At 44.2% G+C, this 20,497-nt stretch overlaps 1 protein-coding gene across 5 annotated transcripts; it reads right to left on the reverse strand.

Moving 5' to 3' along the window:
• Positions 1 to 905: 905 nt before the first annotated feature.
• Positions 906 to 19,259, reverse strand: zmp:0000001167 (protein phosphatase 1 regulatory subunit 12A). Of its 5 annotated transcripts, none has more exons than XM_068312200.1 (25): positions 18,872 to 19,255; positions 11,739 to 11,869; positions 11,448 to 11,566; positions 9,994 to 10,150; positions 9,651 to 9,795; positions 9,497 to 9,571; positions 9,297 to 9,376; positions 7,447 to 7,628; positions 7,237 to 7,346; positions 6,961 to 7,158; positions 6,744 to 6,826; positions 6,554 to 6,643; positions 6,300 to 6,401; positions 6,116 to 6,214; positions 5,920 to 6,010; positions 5,701 to 5,835; positions 5,505 to 5,607; positions 5,290 to 5,393; positions 5,109 to 5,168; positions 4,998 to 5,020; positions 4,844 to 4,907; positions 4,656 to 4,760; positions 3,055 to 3,105; positions 2,833 to 2,883; positions 906 to 2,172 (listed from the first exon to the last, which is right to left on the reverse strand). In XM_068312200.1, exons 1-25 carry the CDS (start codon positions 19,145 to 19,147, stop codon positions 2,086 to 2,088), a joined length of 2,721 nt encoding a protein of 906 aa, XP_068168301.1. In that variant the 5' UTR covers positions 19,148 to 19,255; the 3' UTR covers positions 906 to 2,085. The 5 variants fall into 5 exon arrangements, with proteins under 5 accessions (XP_068168301.1, XP_068168298.1, XP_068168300.1 ...); XM_068312197.1 differs by having other exon boundaries at positions 7,447 to 7,652; XM_068312199.1 differs by having other exon boundaries at positions 6,961 to 7,155; positions 7,447 to 7,652; positions 18,872 to 19,253.
• Between the last annotated feature and the right edge of the window lie 1,238 nt (positions 19,260 to 20,497).

A 20,497-nucleotide genomic window follows, 5' to 3' on the forward strand; every position in this document is an offset into this window, starting at 1 on the left:
GACCTTCAATGCTACAGCTGCTCCTCTTCCTTTTCCTCTGCTGATGTAGGACATCTGGCAAACAAGTGTACACACAAAGCATACAAGTATGGTGTGGATGAAGTAGCAAAGAAGCAAACAACCAGGACCTCCTGGAGGTCATATATGCTCCAACGTACAAAGGGCTTGAAATATGCGTTCACAACTGGCCAGGTACAAATAGGGATTCACAAAAATTACCATCGTCCCTTTTGATTTTGCTGTAAGTCACCATAAAGAAGTATTGATGAGCAACACACCAGCATCTAGGTACCAATATTCAGTGTGAGTAGTGTTGACCATTTAATGTTGAATGTGGGTGTATGAATGGGGAGGGATCTGAGGCTAAAGGTGATTCCAAGTATAACTGGGATTTGTAAAAAAACCCAAAAACAACTAAGCATTCCAAAGGTTTTATAAATCCTATATCTTTTATTTTGTTTTATTACCATGTAAACTTTAATGTTGATAATCCACAGTTTTATAAATGAGATTCTTTATCTGTTCCACATTTATCCGAATTTTGTGGTTCCATCTTTCCCAACTCTGATAAAACTGATTGTGTCCTGGTTCTTCATAGAATCTTTTGACTGGCTCAATCTGATCAAATTACCACAAAATCAGAATCATGGCATCTACATTTGCAACCCTTGTTTAAGACTCCATCTGTTCTGATATGGGTGGGAAAGGTTGGAAATATTGAAGCATGAACCTTACAAGTGAACAATCTGATGATTCCATCACCAGGAAACCAAACAAGTTGAGCCTGATGTCAGGATGGGTCCAGGTTAAAGCGAGACAGAATCTTTCACTTGAATCAACACTTTTGTGAACAAAGTGTTGGCGTAGCTATAAATCTTCAGTGTCCATAACAACCAGTCAGTGGCTACAAACACACTTTTTTTTATTAGGGTGCAGACATCCATTCAATATATTAGAAAACCAACATGTGAAGAAAGGCTACATGGAATTTTACTTCAAAAGGGTATTATTCAAGACTAATATTTATACACAGATAATGTACATAACCATGCTCCCTAGGAAGAAAGGAACTGACACTGAGAAACTATGAAAATATCTTTATCCATGGCAATACTTAAAACCATTTATGGCATGATGGGCTTTGACAGAACATGTATTTCCATGATGGTGTGATGACCTTTAATCTTCAACTATGTTACTAAGTGCTGCTCTAAAGGAAGTGTTTCTGTCTGGAGATCTTTATTGCTTTGCAGAGAATAAAGTGCTGTGGTCGACTGACCTGGTTTTAAGAGCATGGAGTGTGTGTCGGTGGTCACAAAATTTTTTTTTTTTAAATTGGGGAAGTGCATAAGTGAAGAGGTAGGTGGGTTCAAACACTTGCATGTGGAAACAAAACAACCCAATAGAGCTTCATGGACTCCCCCTCCCGTCTTCAGGACGTGGCAGAATGTGAAGAGCCTGATTTCAGGGTGTTTTTTTTTTAAAGAACTACACCATAACCTCAACTGCTTCACACGACCTAAAATTTGAAACGTGACTGGAGTAAATTTGTGAATGTGTGATGTGAGAGTGTTCACAAAAAAATAAATAAGAGTGGGAGCTTTAAGGCCCAAGCTGCCTCGTGTGCTCGTGGAAAGTGCATCGAGGAAGTTATGTGATGCACGCATAGGAATGTGTGTGCACGTTAGTGTTCCCCTGATACACAGGCGAAGTAGGTTACATGTTTGTGTGTTGCACCACCTGTGGGTATTCTGGCTGTTGCCAGGTCTCATGTAAGCTTCTGTCGGAGCCTCTGAGCATCGCCACAGGCCTCCATGCCTTCGGTCGTCCTGTGGCAAACAGCCGTTAAAAAAGGCACACAAAAGACGTTCCAGCTGTTCACACACAGAGAGCCATCACAATCCAAGACAAGCTGCTGTGTTCATGTGCGCAGGACATTCTGCTGCTCCTCTGCCCTTCCCTCTCTCGCTCACTCACTCTTTGGCACCCGGAGGAATGTGTGGAAGGAGGGAGGGAGGGATGGATGGACGGACGGAGGGAATGAGAGAGGGGGGAGGTCCCTGATCTTCATGTCTCTTTCACCATCTACTTGGAGAGTTTGCTGATGACACGGATCAGAGCTCCATTTTCGTCTTTAAGGCGCTGGTTGTCTGCTCTCAGGTCAACCAGAACCTGGAGGGGGAAGAAATTGAGCAAAACATTAAAAACAGACCAAAAAATTTAATTGATTTGGATCTGAGTTTATGATTACAGTATTTTCCGCATTATAAGGCGCACCTAACAAAAGCCTTTAATTTTCTCAAAAACTGACGGTGCGCCTTATAATCCAGTGCGCCTTATATATATGAAAACTGTTTTAAAATAGGTCATTCATTGAAGGTGCGCCTTACAGTTCAGTGTAGCTTATGCACAAAATATTGTACATCAAGGCAGTGTCCACAGCAGACAGACTCAAAGAAGGAAAAGCAAAGTAATGACGACACTTTTGATTTGAACGTTAAAGTCAGCTACCATGCACAACACTGCTAGTCTGCAAATATTCATGTTTTATCCACTACATGGCATGTTGAAACGTCTAGAAGACCAATTAAATCAAGATTTACTTTTGTAACTGATTTATTATCTGTTAAAAAAATAGGCAAGCAAGAACAACCAAATGAATAAGTCCCATGTTGTAGAATAAATGATCACACCTCCCACAGACATGCTGAATGTCCCATCTTTAAAATCTACAGTGCACATCCAAAACACCGCTGGGTGCACAAGCTAAAGCCGTGCTAGTCAAGCAGAACCATGCATGAAGGCTGTGGTCATGATAAGAATAATCTTCACCTTCAGCTCCTCTTCTAGCTCTGCCATCCGCCGCTCCAACATCCTCCGGTCCTGATGCCAGGGAGATGTGAGGGAGTGGCGGGAAGAGATGTGGAGATGTGCAAAAAGTGAGAAAAAACATGTGAGGAAGTGGCACAAGTGTGTGTGTGGGGGGGTGTCAATAGACAGCACAAGTGGCAGTAGTGAGGCGTTTAAAGCTACAACGGGTAGCGATGACATTACCTTCCTCTCCAGCTCCAACATGGCAGAACAGTCACTGAAGCGCTCCTGTCTCTGTTGGTTACAACACATCAACAACATAAACATCAGCACACAAACACAAAAAGTTAGCAAGTTCAGTTCCACAACTTCGTCTGCTTGCTAACATTAGCCACCATTAGCTTCTGGGCATACCAGACCAAATAAGGCTTTAAATGCAGGACTCCTCAGCAGTCTATTGAGCCTGGCGTGTTTATTGGTTATTAATATATGTTTTCATTAGAAAGGAAAAGAATGTGTAATTTATTGCTTGCAAAAAAATCTTACATGAATCTTTTGCAAGGTTTTCTAAAATCAAGCAACAAGCAGGAAAACAAAAAACGAGGCCATGTTTTCAATAAGACACCGATCCCTACCTTCACAGCTGCTGCTGCTAAAACGAGACCTAAAATGAACCCCTGACCCTAAATAAAACTAACACAAATGTGCTCCCACCTCCCTCATGTACACGCTTTGGTGTGTGTTCGGTACAAAAACTCGCCACAACAGAAAAGCTAATACTACCTGAGTATGCTCAAATAATTAGAGTTAATGACAGTTTATATGTAGATGTGAAAGTCTCGCTGCCACCTACTGTGGTGGATGTGCAATAACACTTTATTGGGGTACGTCAATGAAAAAGCATACATAGTTATGACGTGCTTGTTCCCCCAATACTTGAGAATCGCTCACTTAAAAAAAACACGTGCTGAATTCACAAGAAGAAAAATTTAGACAGAGGTATACATGTCTCATCTGACCCAAAATTTCTTCATCATTCCTTCTTTCTTACAGTAGTCTGGCAAGGCAAGCGACAACAGAGGATTTCTTGTATTGGTAAATTATGACATGTTAACATCCACTAGTTTTCTTTCATAAATTTGGTCAAAGGGAAATTGTGCTTAAGCAGCTGCTTACTGTTGGCCTGTTCGATGCGTTTTGACATGGAATAGACTTGCCAGTACAGTAATGCGAGACATGCTGGGCAGTTGGTGACAAATTCACAAGAATGCATGACTGATTTTGAATTATCTGGAGCCATTTTACAATGTTGAGTTTTTCTGTTATGGCTGTTGTTGTGGCTTCCCGTATTTTTGCAGAGAATGTCAGCTGAGAAGATCCTTCAACGTGATCCAGGACTCGTTAGAATTCACAATGCTGAACGAATTTGGCCGCATACAGTCTGAGACAGTCTGATAGATCGATTCGCAAAGGCATTATCGATGCTTTCTTTTGTGGGATCAAAGCTGTGAAGAGAAGCCCGAATCTGAGCTGATCTGGGCAGGAAGTGGAATTATTACACATACGTTACACTATGAACAGTTTCTAACTTTCATTTCATGGACACACTAAACTAATTAAACGAGACACTGATCATTCTTTGATGCTATTTTTACCAACTAATGAAAACAAGAACCCGAGTGAGGAGAGATGGAGACTCTAGTACTGAATGCATGCTGCCACTGTTCATATTTGCATGGAGACACTCAGAATCTGTGTGTGTGTGTGTGTGTGTGTGTGTGTGTGTGTGTGTGTGTGTGTGTGTGTGTGTGTGTGTGTGTGTGTGTGTGTGTGTGTGTCATCACCTGCGTGGCCTTCTCTAAGTCCAGCCTTGTCTGACCGATGACCCTCTGGGTGTCTTGCAGCTGAGACTGGAGCTGGCTGTTTTCTCTGGAGACCTCCTCAAACAGCTGGAACACACAGCAGTGCAGTAAACACCCAGGAGAAACACTCAAGACAAGCACCGTGACCTCCGGGTTAGTTCCCTGCTGACCTTCTTAAAATCCTTAGACGCCGAGTCTCCTCCCTGGGTGCTGTCGTTACAGGAGACGTCAGACCTAAGCAGAGGAGCACAGATCAATGATCCAGCTATCAGAGGCTCAACTGATTGAAGAAAGAACCTGATAGGTCAAAGTCTGAACTCATACCTGGAACCCAAGTATCCAACTTTCTGTGAATGCCAAAGAAAATGATTTATAATTGGGGTCTTAGCTACAACACAACTGCACCACAGACACAATATTCACACACACACACACCTGTGGATCCAGCCCACTGCCTGAAAACTCTTCCTCTCCACTCGGCTCATTGTCATCACTCTGCAACAGACAGCACAATGTGTTCTCTAACCACAGTGTGACATCATCACGCCTTTACATGTGCATCCAGAATCAGTCCTTTCTTGTTAGCATGCTGCGCTAACATGTTTCCAGCGTTTACCTCCCCGGTCCTCTGTGCCTTCCTCCTGGCCCGAGCCTGCCTCCTCTCCCTGCGCTCCCTGGCCCATCGCTCCGTCTCGCTTTCCCCCGTGCTGGCCTCAACATCTGGACAAAAGCCAGGCGGCAGTCGGTTTAAAAGCAAATCACATATTTCAACACATCGTCATGCTGTAGGTTTTTTATTTTTTTTAAACTAATGACGTGATGACGTGGAACCTTTCTTGTCAGACGTCTGCAGCCGTGGCGTGCCGGTGGGCTGCGTGAGGCCGAGGAGGTCAGACTTCTGCAGGCTGGCAATACGAGACCTCCAGCTCACTTCCTGTAAATACACAATCCCACCGTTGTGTGATGTCACGTGATGTCACAGAAGCACAGCCTACGCCGGCCTGTTGAAGTCAAATACATCTCTCACCCCTTCCTCTGCTTTCTTCACTTTTGCTTCCTTTTCCTTCTCTTTCTCCTTCTCCTCCTCTTCCCGCTTTTCTCTCCCTTTGTTGTCCGTCTTCATTGTCTTCTCTGCTTCCTGTAGATCCGTTAGCGTCACTCCCTGCGTACGAAAATGAAATAACAGCATGTCATGTAGCCGTGACACGTAGCACTTGTGACGATCTTAACCCGGCGACGTTTGTACCTGTGTGGAGCGACGGGACTGACGGGCGTGACGAGAACGAGCCTTCCTCTGCGCCTCTGCCTCCTCATCTCGTACTGGTGTAAGATAGGACCTGCATAAGGTACAAACTTTAACGTCCAGTACAGCTCCATCATCACTGTACAAACATTGTCCCGTTCGCGTTCGCCAACAGACGCTGGTGAAAGCCTCAACGTACTTGCGCCTCTGTTTAGTCTCCTGATCGCCCATATTCTGGCCTTGAGAGTTTAAGGAGGTGATGGCAGACTGATCCTTCTTTTCCGACTCTTCCTGAAGTCTAATGAAGAAAGTTAACCTTGTGATAGTCAGACACCTCAAACAAAGGAGGAAAACACATTAAAAACGAGTCAAATGTGACGTACCTCTGGGTCAAGACATTGTTCGGGCGACTCAGTCCCACTGAGCTTGTTCCTGTGCTTGCTGAGGTCACGGTAGGGTCATCCAGTCTCTTTCCATAGGATGAGCTGTAAAGATGGGACGTTGTTGGAAAGCATAAAAATGTCTCTCAAACCACACATACAGATTAGTATTTGCTGCCGGGGGGTGGGTGACTGAGTAACGATGATCACACACAAAATGCTAAAGCAACAAAACAGCGGTGAGCAGCACGACTGACCTGTAAAGCAAAGAGGGGGTGGAGCTAGTGAGGTCATTGCCTGACTGACTATGAAGGCGCCGGGTGTAAGAGGAGCTACGACTCAGCCAGCTGAGAGAGAGACAGGGTGACACGGGGCTCATAAGCAGTGACTCAGGAAAACAAGGTTCTGGTTTCACGAGCGCTGAAGCATCTGAGAGCTCGGGCCCACCTGTTGGAGTTGTCGGGGCTGTTGTCTGGAATACTGAAGAGTCTCCTCGTCGGGATGGGAGGAACCCGGGCAAGCCTCGGCTCCTGAGGAGCGAAGGCCAGGTTAGATGGGTTTTTTAGGCGACTTCATGAATAGAAGTTGTGAAAGAAGGTTTTATTTGAAGTCTTGTTAAATCCATAAAATAAACCCTAGAATCCAGGCAGTGTGTGGTGTGTACTTTGGTGTCGGCCTCAGAGCTGAGGCGTGGACTAGAGGCAGAGCGGGTCATGCCGAGCCCGGTCTCCGGAGGTCTGCTGGTGTCCTGGTTGGAGTCGGACAGTCCGGCTGAGCCGAGTGTAACTGAGCTGCCCGCCTTCCTCAGAGACGTCCTCCAGGAGCCCGGGGCCTCGGTGGTTGAAGGCTTGCTCTGGTCCTGCTACCCGAGCAGCAAGAGTGGTCATTAATGTTCAGTGTTGTTGATGCTTCTCCACAGCAGATCACTGCATGTTTTCACCTTTTTCTGTTGGCTTACAGCCGTACCCGTTGACATGGAGGTAGGAAGCAGGCTGGTGGTGTTGCGTTTATTGTTCAAGTTGTTTATGAGCTCTCTGTTCTTCGCTTTCTCTGCAAATGTGTAAAAGTCAGTGATTAATAAAACCAGAACAATATCCACACATATCTGACAAAACGTCTACAATCCAAATTGTCCATTTGTGCCTCTTACCAGACTCCACGTCGCTCTCTGATTCGCTCTCCTCTTCTGAGCTGGAGCTGCTGGAGGCCTTCCCCTGGATCTGAGGCTGGCCCTGTCCAGGCTGGCCTTCCTCCTCCTCATCCTCCGCCGGGCTGCTCGGCAGGGCCGGGGGTGGGTGCTTCTCGCGTTCGTGGAGGCAAATCTTCTCCTTGCTGCTCATACGAGAGATAGAAGTCCTGCAGGGATGGAGGGGCCAAGGTGGGGCGGAACAAAAGGTGGCATGCAGGGGGGCTGGATCAGTGAGGGCGATCATTCCATGTGCAGCCAATTAGAACGCGCATGCAGCACTTCGATGGGTGGGATGGTGGGACGCTTTCTGTGAAGCCGTGTGGTATCGCTGCCTGATCGTTGGACAACGTGCACATGTGCAACGCTCACACTGCAGGACTACAACATGTCATGCTGTTACTGCTGCTGCCCAATGCAAAAAGAAAAGGAACCGCGCTCTCAGGTTCCCAAACTGATTAAAAATAAGAGACTCCAGCTTGACTGAGCCATTTTACTTAGTTTATTATTTGTCAAACGTCTCTCTCACCAGCACTGAAAAGCGTCACACCCAAACCGTTCTCTCTGTACAGAGACGTTAACGCCCCCTGATTTATCCACGTCTCAGAAAGCAGTTTGTTCGGCTGCCACGCCGCCCACACTGGATCACCGTTTAGTTGGAAACGTCATCCGTCGGCTTTTAACTGAATTGATGTGCGATTATGCAAACGTTACACACCGGAGCCTCCGAACCACAGAAGAATGCGTCGCGACCACATTCTGTATACAGTATCTGTACTGATTACATAGAAGGCTGACTTTCAGAATGAAGGAAGTGAGCTTCTATCGCTCTTTAAGCCCCTGACAGCCGTTCACGTGTCCTGTCTTCTAACACCGCTGCTACGGACTTCTTCCTCTTTCCACCAGCTGACGGCGACTCCTTCGCTGACGCTACCCTGATCACGTCACCCCGTGGGTAATGCTGACCTCATCAGCTAAGCAGTTAATCGCTGCGTTATCACTCTGTGGGGCAGAAACCATGCCAGCTCCCCGTGTTCCTTCTCTCTGTTCCGTCTGACTGATTCATGTCCAGACCCTGGCATCGCGAGGAAATGCACTGAACCGTGGGGTTAGTTCAGATCAGGTAATTCATCAGGTCAGGTCACCAACCAGGAGAAAGGGTTACATTATGAAACTTGTTTTTGATTGGTGAATATTTTGTTTTAAATTCAATTTTAATGGTTTGTATTATGATACACAGAGTTTTTGTTGGGATCCTCGCATTGCTTTGCCTGATGTCATCTAGCATGAGTTTAGACATGAATTTTTACCAACTTTTTTCTGCATGACTACAAAACAAACAAAAAAAACCCATTTTCTCCCCCCACCTTCCAAAACATCCAAAGGCACCTTTACAGAACTTGTGGAGGTTCTTCAATTATATCTATTGGAATAATCTCACTCACAGAAATACCCTAATTTCAACTTGTAGCCAAGGAAACATATTAAAAAAAGGATAAATGTTCCTAGTTTTAGTTCTTGTTTTAACATTTCCAGAGTGTACAGTCAACATTACAGCCTGAAATCCACTTTCTTTAGTATTTAATGCGACTCTGGGACTGACGGCTCCGTCGTCCTCCATGACTGATGTCACTGGACACCAGTAACAAGGTTCGAAAGAATGCTGGGACTGCTAATCTCACACCTGCATGCAAATGATCACCATCGGGACGACTGGGATTCAGTCGAGATCAGCATAGCGTGTTTTCACAAACACACACACACACACACACATTTACACAAACACACACACATGCCCACACCCCAGCACTGACCTGCGTGTGCGAATCGGTACCATGGAGATTTGTGGGCTGGTTTCAATAACAGGAGTCTGTTTCTCTTTCTCGCTGCGTAACTGGAGAGGAATAAAAACACAAATATACACTGAGAACATTCCTCTCTGTAAGCTATCAGTCAAATCAGGTTTATCTACGTGAGCGGTGCACATGCGGAGCCCAGGCCAGAGCCGACTCACGGCGTTCTGTTTCTTCTGAAGCTCCTCCAGAGCGTCCGCGAGGTTCTCGTCTGCAACATCTAGAGGCGTTTGGCCCTACAAGGACATCGGCGGAGCGTCGTCAGTCACACGCTAGCAGGAGCTACATTCACACACGGGGTGTCAGCGTGCTCACCACGTTGTTGACGGCACCCATGTCGCACATGTTGTCAGCGAGGAGGGTGCACACCTCCTCCTGCCCCCAGTGAGCTGCAGCATGCAGGGGCGTCCACCCGTCTGAGTCCCTGCTGTCCACGTCTACCCCACACTGCAGCAGCACCCTGAACACGACCAGAAACAAGCACACACACACACACACACACACACACACACACACACACACACACGAGCGGAGAAGATTAGAAGAATCTTCTGAAGGAGAAGGCTATGAATAAAACAAATGTTTCACTTGGTGCGATTCCAAAACACGACAAATGCTAACAAGCTGTCGTTGCTCGTTTGTTCAGACGGATGCTCACTTCAGGACTTCTATGTAGCCTTTGGCGGCTGCGACGTGTAGAGCGGTCGCCTTGGTGTTCGGGTGAGGCGTGAGGGTGCCACTTCCTGCCAGCACCGCCATGGCGTCCTGGAGCATGATCCTTTCTTCCTCCTTTCTGGCCTTGTCCACGTCAATTCCTGTCAGCGTACGCAGGAAGTAACAGTCAGAAATGAAAGTACAGAATCTATCAGACATGCTGTGAGCAGCGGATTAACAGCTAAACACTCTTATTTATCTTGGTTGTGTGTGTTGAGATTTTAGTGATACGGTGGATCTGAGGCAGCGATAAAGATGTGAGCTCAGATCTTCAGTCCATTTTAATGCTATGAGGGTCACAGAACATTTGGTAAACTGACTGTCCTCATTTCTCTGCCTATTTTTGTCTTTTTTTAGAAAAAATAGGCAGAGAATTTTAAACACCAGAGTTAAAAATTCAGCCATTTTCCAAAGCAGGATGAAAGTGAAAAAGTTCTGGGCTATGGAGTGAGGAGAATGACCTCAATGCTGCCTAAGCACTGAAGGGTTTCTCAAATTCATTCACTGTAATTGGGAAAATAGTAACTGAAGCCAAAGCAGTTAAAGGTAACTCATTCAAACCACATGTAATTTACAGATACGTGTCTGAAAGCAGCAAATTGTGTCCAGAGGGGGGGTTCAATACACAACAGCAGCGTTCTGTGTGAACTACGATCTGACAAAGTGAAGAGATGCCAGGATGTCGTCATCTGTCATCTGACTGAACATATTAAAGCTGTTATGATGAAATGTTGTCACTGTCACTATTAACTATGATTGAATTCAGAAAAAAAGTCATTCAGTGTTCTGGAAATATGTAAAATAATATTTAATAAGAACAACTGCTGGTCTCGATGTTCAGGGATGCTGATAAAAAGTAAAAGGTCATCAAACTTTAACCGATTGTCGATAAAATTGCAGTTAATCAAATTATTAAAAATGAGTACAAGGAGTTTATAGATTTATTCTAAATCTATAGAACATCAGAAGTCATCAGATCAACAGGAGACGATGACTGTACAACAACAACAAAGAGAATGCCACACGGTATCCCATACACGTACAACACTATATATAACAAACTTATTATCCCTTTTGTTGGCACTTAAAGCGTTAAGTGTTTTTTTTAATACTTTCTTCATAAATTTGTAAAATGTCAACATTTAACAAATTGGACCATCGAATGTTTGAAAATGATTTTGCTTGTAAATTTATTGAGAGGATTAGTTAGTTAGTATAAACATTACTATTTTAAAATCTATTGTTGATATGAAGCTATTATTCTAACTGTGCTTTAAATACCTTATTACATTTAAGGAACCTGTGAAAGGGTATCAGACACAGTGTTGTCAGCTACCCAGCAGCACTGAGGGGATTAGCCTTTCCGTTTCCGTGCGGGTGTTATCGCTGATTCCTCACCTTGTTTCTTGATTTCACCTTTGAGAAGTCTCTCCATGGCGTCTTCTGTGGCCACGTCCAGAGGAAGCTCTCCCTCGCTATTCACGCCGCCGACATTAGCGCCGTGCTCTATCAAGTATCTGTAAATACAAGAATACAGTCAGGAAACACTACAACTGCCAAGCAGTACATCGCTAATAACCAGGTGTTTATTCCCAGACATGGTTCTATATCCTGTGTGACACCTTCCTCCATACTAAAGGACACTCAAAGCAAGCCTCCAGTCCGTGACACCTGCGGCTCAGCACTCACTTAGCGATCTGGATGAAGCCACAGGAGGCAGCAGCGTGCAGAGGAGTCCAGCCCTCGTTGTCCCCTCTGTTAACGTCACTTCCACTCTCCACCAGAAACTGAACCATTTCAGCATTTTCATCAATGCAGGCCTGCCGGAGGAAACACACACACACCATGGAGACCAATGGAAGTGTTCTTTTTTTAATCATAAAAGTTTCTGCTATGCGCTCTAAAAGACAGAAAGCAAGCAGAAAGCCTCAAATTCCAGTTGTGGTGTAACAAAGAGCACTCATTTGGGTCTTCTGTAAAAAGCAAAACTGCAGTCACTTCCAAAATCTATTAAATTCACTTAAAGTGGGGGGGGGGGGGCAACAATGACGACTGTGTCTGCTCACTGTAATAACGTCCCGTTAGATGGGCTATTAGAAGCCTTTAAGTACTTTCCAAAACAGAGGAAGAAGTGAAACAGCAAATGTATTTAGCTGCTGGTCCTGAGGCAAAGACTGGATGGATCCCAGTGAGATCCAGCACAAGTCCCAAGATGCATCTCATGAGGACCTCATGGTGTTGTGATACCATACTGATGTCATTCCAGTCGGTATCTAGGAAAAAACTAAGGGGTATGATCTGTGTGTGAAAAAGACGAAGGTTATCTCAGTCATCCCCCTTACTAGTAATTATTGTTAATTACATATCTGAGAAAAGGTTCCATTCTAAAATTAAAAAAGGTAAACGAAAACATTATCAAAAGAACCTCTGTGTGTCTACACTGAAATACGCACAAACCCACTCCTAGAACGAACTGCAGCCCAATTTGTAACTTTAACAACGGAGTAAAAGTAGAAATAAAGTCCCGAATAGTAAACTGTGACGCTTCAGGACTCACTCTGTGACTTCAGTGAGTTTTGTTCTGCAAAGACAAAATGATCAGATGGAGAGACGGGATGAAAACCCTTCATATAACCCCCCCACACTTTTAATCTTTTTTGTACTTTTTTGTATTCATCATCACCCTGCGACGGCTTCAACCGCTGTTGCAGGGCGCTGGAGCCTATCCCAGTTGAGAGGGGGCGTGAGGCAGGGGACACTCCGGGCGCGACGCCAGTGCACCTCGGGATACTAAATTTCTACATCAATAAATCTGCAGAACCCAACCTGAAATGAATTTTGACCTCCTGGAGGCGTTACATGAAGTAAACCAGGGTGGGCGACCAATCAGAGACTAAGAGCCACATTTTTTACTCCACTTTTTTACAACATACACATGTATGGTAGCGCCACAAGCCATTTTACATCACCATACTTTACAGCAGTCAATGGAATTTATCTACGAAAACACAACAGAATCTTAGGAATTTACCCAAAACAATTCTTCACTTCATTTTCTTTCATCATGAACTGGTTTTTCTGAAGAAAATATTGATAGTAACTTAAAGTGATCAAACAATCTTTGTCGTTCTCATCTCTATTTATACATTCTGATCAAATTGTTTCAGGTCCTTGATTTATTTATCAATCACCGAACTGAAGATATGCGCCGATGTCCATCAAGATCACTGAAGTGTTCCTTCAATCCAACAACAACCTGAAACCTGCAGCAGCATCCCATAATTAGGAATCAGGGTCATATGGTCATTCTCTCTGGTCTGAACTAGGTGGTTTTCAGTCCTTTAAGTTACATCACAGTATTATGTATTGAGTTGTTTTTCCGGGATGTCTTCTGAAGATACTGAACCTCTGTCAACATAGGTCTTCCTGGTAGACGATGTTGGTCATTGATCCTATCAATGCTAGAAACACAACAAAACCAACTTCCTTCTGACGTCACCCAGCAAAAGTTCAAAGTTCTTTCATATTTTCACATAAAATTCAATGTCTTCACTGAAACACTACTGACTGTTTGGAACAGATAGGAAATTGAACAACTTGCGAAGACAAAAAATACGGTCTGTTCTGAAAGGACAAGTTGCTTCTCCTACACCTGAGTGTTCCATTGATATACCGGTAGTTTAACATTCCAAGTGTCAAAATGCTGACAAAAACACGACACGGAAAACCAGTCAGTGTTTGTCAGAAAATGTCAATACAGTAAAATGTCAGATACATAGAGATGTGGGAAATATAAGAGTTAAAGCTTTTTGTCCTTTCAGTCACTCCATCTAACGGCATCTCACCCGAGGATAAACGTTGTGCATCACTTGAATATCATTTAAACGTCGTTGCTGCTGCAACATTTAAATTTCCCAGTCTGGGATCAATAAAGTATATCTCATCTTATGTGGTTTATCATCCATTCCTCACTGGTGTCCGCAATAAGCTGGTGATGGCAATAATGCATGAGTGTGCACATTCATATCTGAGTGGGTGCAAACAGCAGTGGTGTCGCCACGGCTAAGATCAATGAGATCTTCGAGATCTTTGATTTTAGAATAATAAAATAAAAGTATTAGTTAATGTTCAGAGATTATGGTTATGTGAAATGTTTCAATAATATTTAAACTGTATGGCTGCACCCCTGTGGTGTGCTAAAAAATACCACCACAATCGCAACCAGCTGACAGAAGCAATGGAAGCTGTGATTCTTTGAGGGCAGCCAAGCCATCTGGTTCAGGCCCTCGCTGAGGTTTTTCTTAAGGTGTGGTACATTCATATAACAAGCTTTGACCTTTGGCGTGGGAAATTGTCACAAAACCTCTGAGGAGAACTTATAGAATATGTTTCCCTTCTCAGGCAACCAGTGGTACCGTTCCGCCGGTGTCGGCTCCACACGCCGTTCAGCAGGTTCCTGCACCATCCAAGGCGAGTACAACCTCGATTTCATTGGCAACATGTTTCAAATTGGATTTTAAATATACCGTTCATCAGAAAAATTGAGCGTTAATCTTCGGGGCGTCAGTTATTCAGGAGATGACCATCTCTATTTTTGTCTGAGTCACTAAAAAATTCCACACGATTATAATCACACAAGGAAGATCATAAAAAAGGGTACTATGTCTTTATAGACAAAGCTATCTTCTTGAAGGAGTTGTTCAGGGTGTCTGGATTTGATTTGACTGTGTCTTTCTTTTGCTTTGTAGATCTGGTGGAAAGCAAAACAATAATTCATATGCCTCCCCAGAACGGAGATGAAGGCCAACTGTGAGGCTGCACAGCATCTCCTCAGCCCTTCAGGAGGAGCAGGTAAGAGCAGTAGTCTATCAGAATGTTGGGCTGTACAGCTCTACCCTTGTTTACTGATGTCTCTTTAATGCTTCGACAGAAAAAATAATTTGTGCGCATATTTGTAATGATATAATATATAATTTCTTATAATGACGTTTGAGATTGCCCTTTAAAGTTACCATGACAGTGGACACCAGACTTTTCACAATCGGCAACAAGAGTGTGGTCATCAAAAACATCAGTGATGAGGACGATGTTAAGATACGTGAAGCAGGTACGGTAAAGGATCTAAAAGTGGACTGTCATCAGCATGGGGTGCCAGTATACGCTTTTCATTCATACATGTGAGAGCACTCATAGAAAATAAGTGACCAGAAACAGTGACCAGAAGCAGTAGCTCAATAAGTCTTGGGGTGGAGACCGGAAGGTTGGCCGAATCAAGACTCATAATGGGCAAAAAAATTTCGGAGAGTGAACTGACACGGTGCCTCTTCACCTCCTGAGTACTGCCGAGGTCCTCTTTCTTCTAACCTCCACCCATTTTCTCAAAAAACAATTTTCTTGATGGTGGAAAAACCAAAGTTACTTATAGCTAAACAAAAAGTGACGTTACTACCACTCTGGTATGGGACTTCCACAATGGCATGCTGACCAATTATCGTATTGCCTCCATCTTGCCAGGTTGAACCCTGCTTCATCTATGAAAATGTTTTCTTGGGGCTTTTCCATGGAACCCAGTTCAGATTCAAGACAAAGACTTATTTATTCATCACATGCATGACTGTACTAGTACAGCAGCAGTGAAATGTAAATGCCACAACCCCAAAGAAGAAAATGTACTTATAACCCTAACCCTAACACGTACAGTATCCAGTTGAAATAGTATTATGATGAGCATTGTACTGACTTTATAGTATTCTTTATGTCAGATGTTGTACAACAGGAAACAATTACTAGTTCTCCCCTGACATTCCATCAACAGGGACAAAAATGCAAAGTACTATGACATGTACACAAGCAAAATAAAACATTTTATGTCACCTTAGAACACTATATTGAATATGTAGTATCTTAATAATCTTAATACATGTGAAAGTCAACAACATTCGCCATGTAGCTCCACTTACCAGAGTGGAGATGAACAGGGACGACACACTCCTTCCATAAATAGTCATTTATTTACACTTAACCATAAATTAGAAAACAAAGTATGAACACATCGCATCAATGGGGTTGAAAAATTGTTTCCTGTTTTTATTCTGCCTGCCTACAGGTGGTGATCCCTATCAGATGTCAATTTCACATGCACGGCGACCTAAATTCTTTTTAATTTAAAAAATTTTTTTATATACTGACTATAATCCCAGCAGGGAAATTAGTAGCTATTTAGTTAGTTCAAATCAAATCATGCATACAGTATATATGTGTGTACAAGCCCTCTACACAATCGCACACATGGGGCCTGTACGCATGCAGAGGAGGTAGAGTGGCGGGCAGCTCCTTTATTGGTGCTCCCCAAAAGAGCAACTTGTAACGGGGACGGCGCCTTGCTCAAGGGTGCCTCGGCAGTGCTCGAGAGGTGAGCTGACACCTCCCACTGTCAGCTCACCTCCGGGTGTTCTTTTTGGGCGGGAGTGGGAATTGAACCGCCAATCTTTGAAACATTGGACAAACCGCTCTACCGCACGCTCTACCACTGAGCCACTGCCGCCCCAAGAAACAAATGTTATTTGATTGGCTGCCATTAATGTCAGTCAAGTGATGGTATGGATGATAGATTGAAGTCTATTTTTTAATGTCATGTGATCTATTCTACCAGAACTACCTTCAGGACTAGCCGGTCGATCGTGATCAAAGTACTGAGAATCTCTGAAATAGACCGACCACCTCCTTTCTCCTTCCCATCCATCCTGCCAGGGGGTGGAGTTCAATGATTAAAGTGAGAAGATTATTCATGATTTAGTAACAACTGACAGTAAACATAGATTATTGATAACGTCATATGGATCTCTACCGATCTGAACAGCAAAAGATTCATCAAAGGAAAAGACAGACGTCACACATCTGCTTGTGGTTATGAAGTGAAGCTGACCTTTTTGCATTCCTATGTTTCCACATCAGTTTATACTATATGTCACACACGTGATGCAACCTGAATGAGGAACACGCAAAAATCACAATTCAGGGGTTACAGATCTGCAGGGTACCGGGGCACCTCTGAACGTGACGGCGCTCCATGTCACCCATGACCGCTGCAGCTGCTCTACAGGAGTCACAGAGGGAGGTGCTGTCATTTCTCAGCGCCTCATTTGTCAGGAAGTCTTAAGCCACCTACTGTAAGAGGCTTTGCTTTTGGTCTAAATCACAAAGCCGCTACTCGTCTCCACCCTCGGTCATAATATAATTAGTCTGGCGGTAGGGTGTAAAAAAGAAAATAGAAGCCGTCGCTTTCAGGCGGTGGTGAAGCTGGTGGTTCACAGCAGTGCAGTCAAAGACGGCGTTGAGTCGCTGAAAAGGGGGAGCCCTCCAAGCGAGTGCTGCTCCGGGCTGAATGAATGAACAGAGGGCACTTATGGCACCCTGCGTGTTACGAGGGTGAACGCCACAGTCCCCCAGCGGACTCCGTCTAGTGCTTATCAAGAGATTCATTGTGGAAATTGCCTTTGACAACAGCAGCCTGTGCCAGTTGAGGAATGTTTTCCATTTCTTCCATTGAAATCACTGTAGTCCCCATCATAGGGAATTGGCAAGGAGAAGGAGGAAGAGTAAGACAGAGAGGAGAGGGAGAGGAGGCCGGGTGGGGGACAAAGGAGAGACACAGTATAGTGAGGAAGACAGAAAGGCTTTGGATGGAGGGGATGGAAAGTTTGGAGAGTGTGGGCCTATATTTAATTCTGGTATCCAGGAGACCAATGAGCAACAAGCGAGACAGAGATGGAGGGCAGGAGAGGAACCACACTGGGAGATGGGCCCACGTGTGGATCTGCTCAGGAAGGGTGAGTTCAGCCGGCATCCAGGCAGAACAGGCGTTCTTACTCATCTGAACTGAATCATGGGAACTTCATCAAATAAAACCAAGGCGAGGGAAAACACCACTCATCTATCATGATGACATCACTGGTGGGGAAGGAAATTAAAAAGCACCACATCCAAAAGTTTGGCAATTTCTTTTAGAAGTTCCAAATTAAATGTGCAAAGAGTCATTGACGTGTTTGTGACACGTGGTGTCGTATAAGCAGAGGAAATGCTGCATCACAGAGGGCCTGTGTGACAGTGATGCTGTCCAGAACCCTCCTGTGTGAGGAGAGGAGAGGAGAGGAGAAGGGAAAGGAAGGGAAGAGAGGAGGAGAGGACAGGAGAAGAGAAGGGAAGAGAGGAGGAGAGGAGAGGAGCACTTGGACTGGAACAAGCTCAGAGGTGCAGCCAATCTGGGACATGTTAAGGCCCCAAAAGTCGAACCACGATTAGAAACTGACGGATCGATCATCCTGGTTTGACCCAGCTCTGGTCGTCAGTGGTGCTCTGTTCATCGACAGAATGAAACCTGTTGATAAGATCATGAAAAAGTCTCCGAATTCAATCACCGACCATTTGGCGGAGACTCCACCAGAAGGTGTCCGACACTAGACCTCCACTGGGGGTCCGTGAAGCCTGAACGCGATGCCGCGGCTCTGACTCATATTTACTGGCTAAAACTCACGTCAACAAATTATGCAAGAAAAATAAGCACAAACTCTGCTTAGGCTAGCCTTTCAACAGCTAACTAACTCACGTTAACTAGTGACAAAACACACACCAGACAAAAGACAGAGCTCCGTTGGGTTAGTTAAGGTGGAGGCGACACAAGTGAGGTTTATCTTCTCACCTCTTAACTCCTGGTTGTTAATTCTTTGCTGTGTCGAACGCTAAAGTATAACGACAACACGTCTATCTAAACTCCACTAACACACACCAACACAATGTTCGGAGTGTAACGGTAACTTTCCTACCTGATGAAGCGCTGTCAGTCCGTCTATGTTGGCGTGGTTGATGTCAGCTCCCTGGCCGAGCAGCGCTGCCACCTCCTCCCGGTCCCCGGCGGAGCAGGCGGCCATAAACACCGCTCCTTGGGCGAAGCGGACTTTCGCCCGCCGCGTGCCGGAAACGCTCAAAGTTTCCTTGGTTTCCAAACCCGTCCGGTCCGTGTCCGACCCCAACCATCGCTGCAGCTGATCCTGCCTTCGCTGTTTGGCAGCTTCGGACCGGGAATGGTCAGTGGCCGCCATCTTCCCTGGTCTGATTCAGCTCATGGTACGAGGAGAAGCGGACTGGAGACAGGGGCTCGAGCCTCCCCCGGGGTGCGCCCCCTGGTGGCCGCACCAGCCACGGACTTCTGAGAGGTGCTGCGTTTGAATGCAACTCGGACATTCAGAAGCTTTTGTCAGAAGGCGGAACCTTGTCGTTTTACATATGACAGCAGCAGCTGTGAATTTCATCTTTCACTCAGACGAAGATCAGGGTTGTCCGAATTATTTTTAGAACGCTTACTTGACCCTGAGAATTAATTTCATAAAATTAAATGATAGATGATGAGATTATTTTGTTTGGTTTCGTTCTGTATAGATTATTATACTGTATATACTGTATACTATATTTATGGTGTGCACATGATGTTACATTTGTTCAGTACTTTTTAAAAATAATACAAACACTTTCACAATTTCCATCCATCCAACCATCCATCCATCCATCCATCATCCATCTATCCATTTTCTTCAACATGAGACGATTGCTAACCCAAAATCTCAATATTGATTGCTAAGAAACGTATGCTTTAAATTGCTTATGTTTTTGTTTTAAAACTTGTTTTATTTTTATATTTTATCTTGGATTATGTAAAGTGCTGGAAACAATTATCCTTTGTGATTGATCGTTGTAGAATTTAAGGGAAATGAAAGAGCGGGAATTTTCAGATCTTCAACAAATGTACTATTGAAACAACATGTGTATTACAATAGATATCCTAGCTCTCTCAAATCTAAAGAACACACTAATTTCTGTATTAAAACTGAGTTTGTAATTTCCGACCTTGGGTACATTGTCAGCATGGAAACAACAGTATTAGACCATAAGATACCTGAACATCTCTCTAATTTAAGAACCCATGCAGTCTAACAAATATTTTAACTTTAAACTGAACGTGTTTGGATGGAGGGTTCACTCAGTTTATCAGGGTTGGCTTTAGTGTAGCTGACAGTCCAACTGTGCCATGACTTTTCTCATGACATCAGTGCAGGGCCTGAGGCGAAGGGGATTCCCAAGATGCGCCTGGAGTGTTGTTAGTACAGTCTATCGACTGTTGACTAATTCTTTTATTAGAACAATAATTCTATCTCTAGCCCTTTTGAGTCATTAAGTTGAGAAAATACAGATTTATTTATTTGTTAGTTTGTTTTATACAGGAGCATAAATGTGATCTACATTTGTACAGGGTGTACAAGAGGAGCAGAAGGAAACCCAAAATACATTAAAATTAACACTTTGTTTAAACATGTTTTCTGTACTTAAGGTCCTAGTTTCATTCATGATAACTTGAGGGAATGGGCATCAAGCAGGACTTATGGGATGGATCTAGA

This window comes from Antennarius striatus, chromosome 4 (genome assembly GCF_040054535.1).
Source record: "Antennarius striatus isolate MH-2024 chromosome 4, ASM4005453v1, whole genome shotgun sequence".
In the NCBI taxonomy this organism is placed as follows: domain Eukaryota; kingdom Metazoa; phylum Chordata; class Actinopteri; order Lophiiformes; family Antennariidae; genus Antennarius; species Antennarius striatus.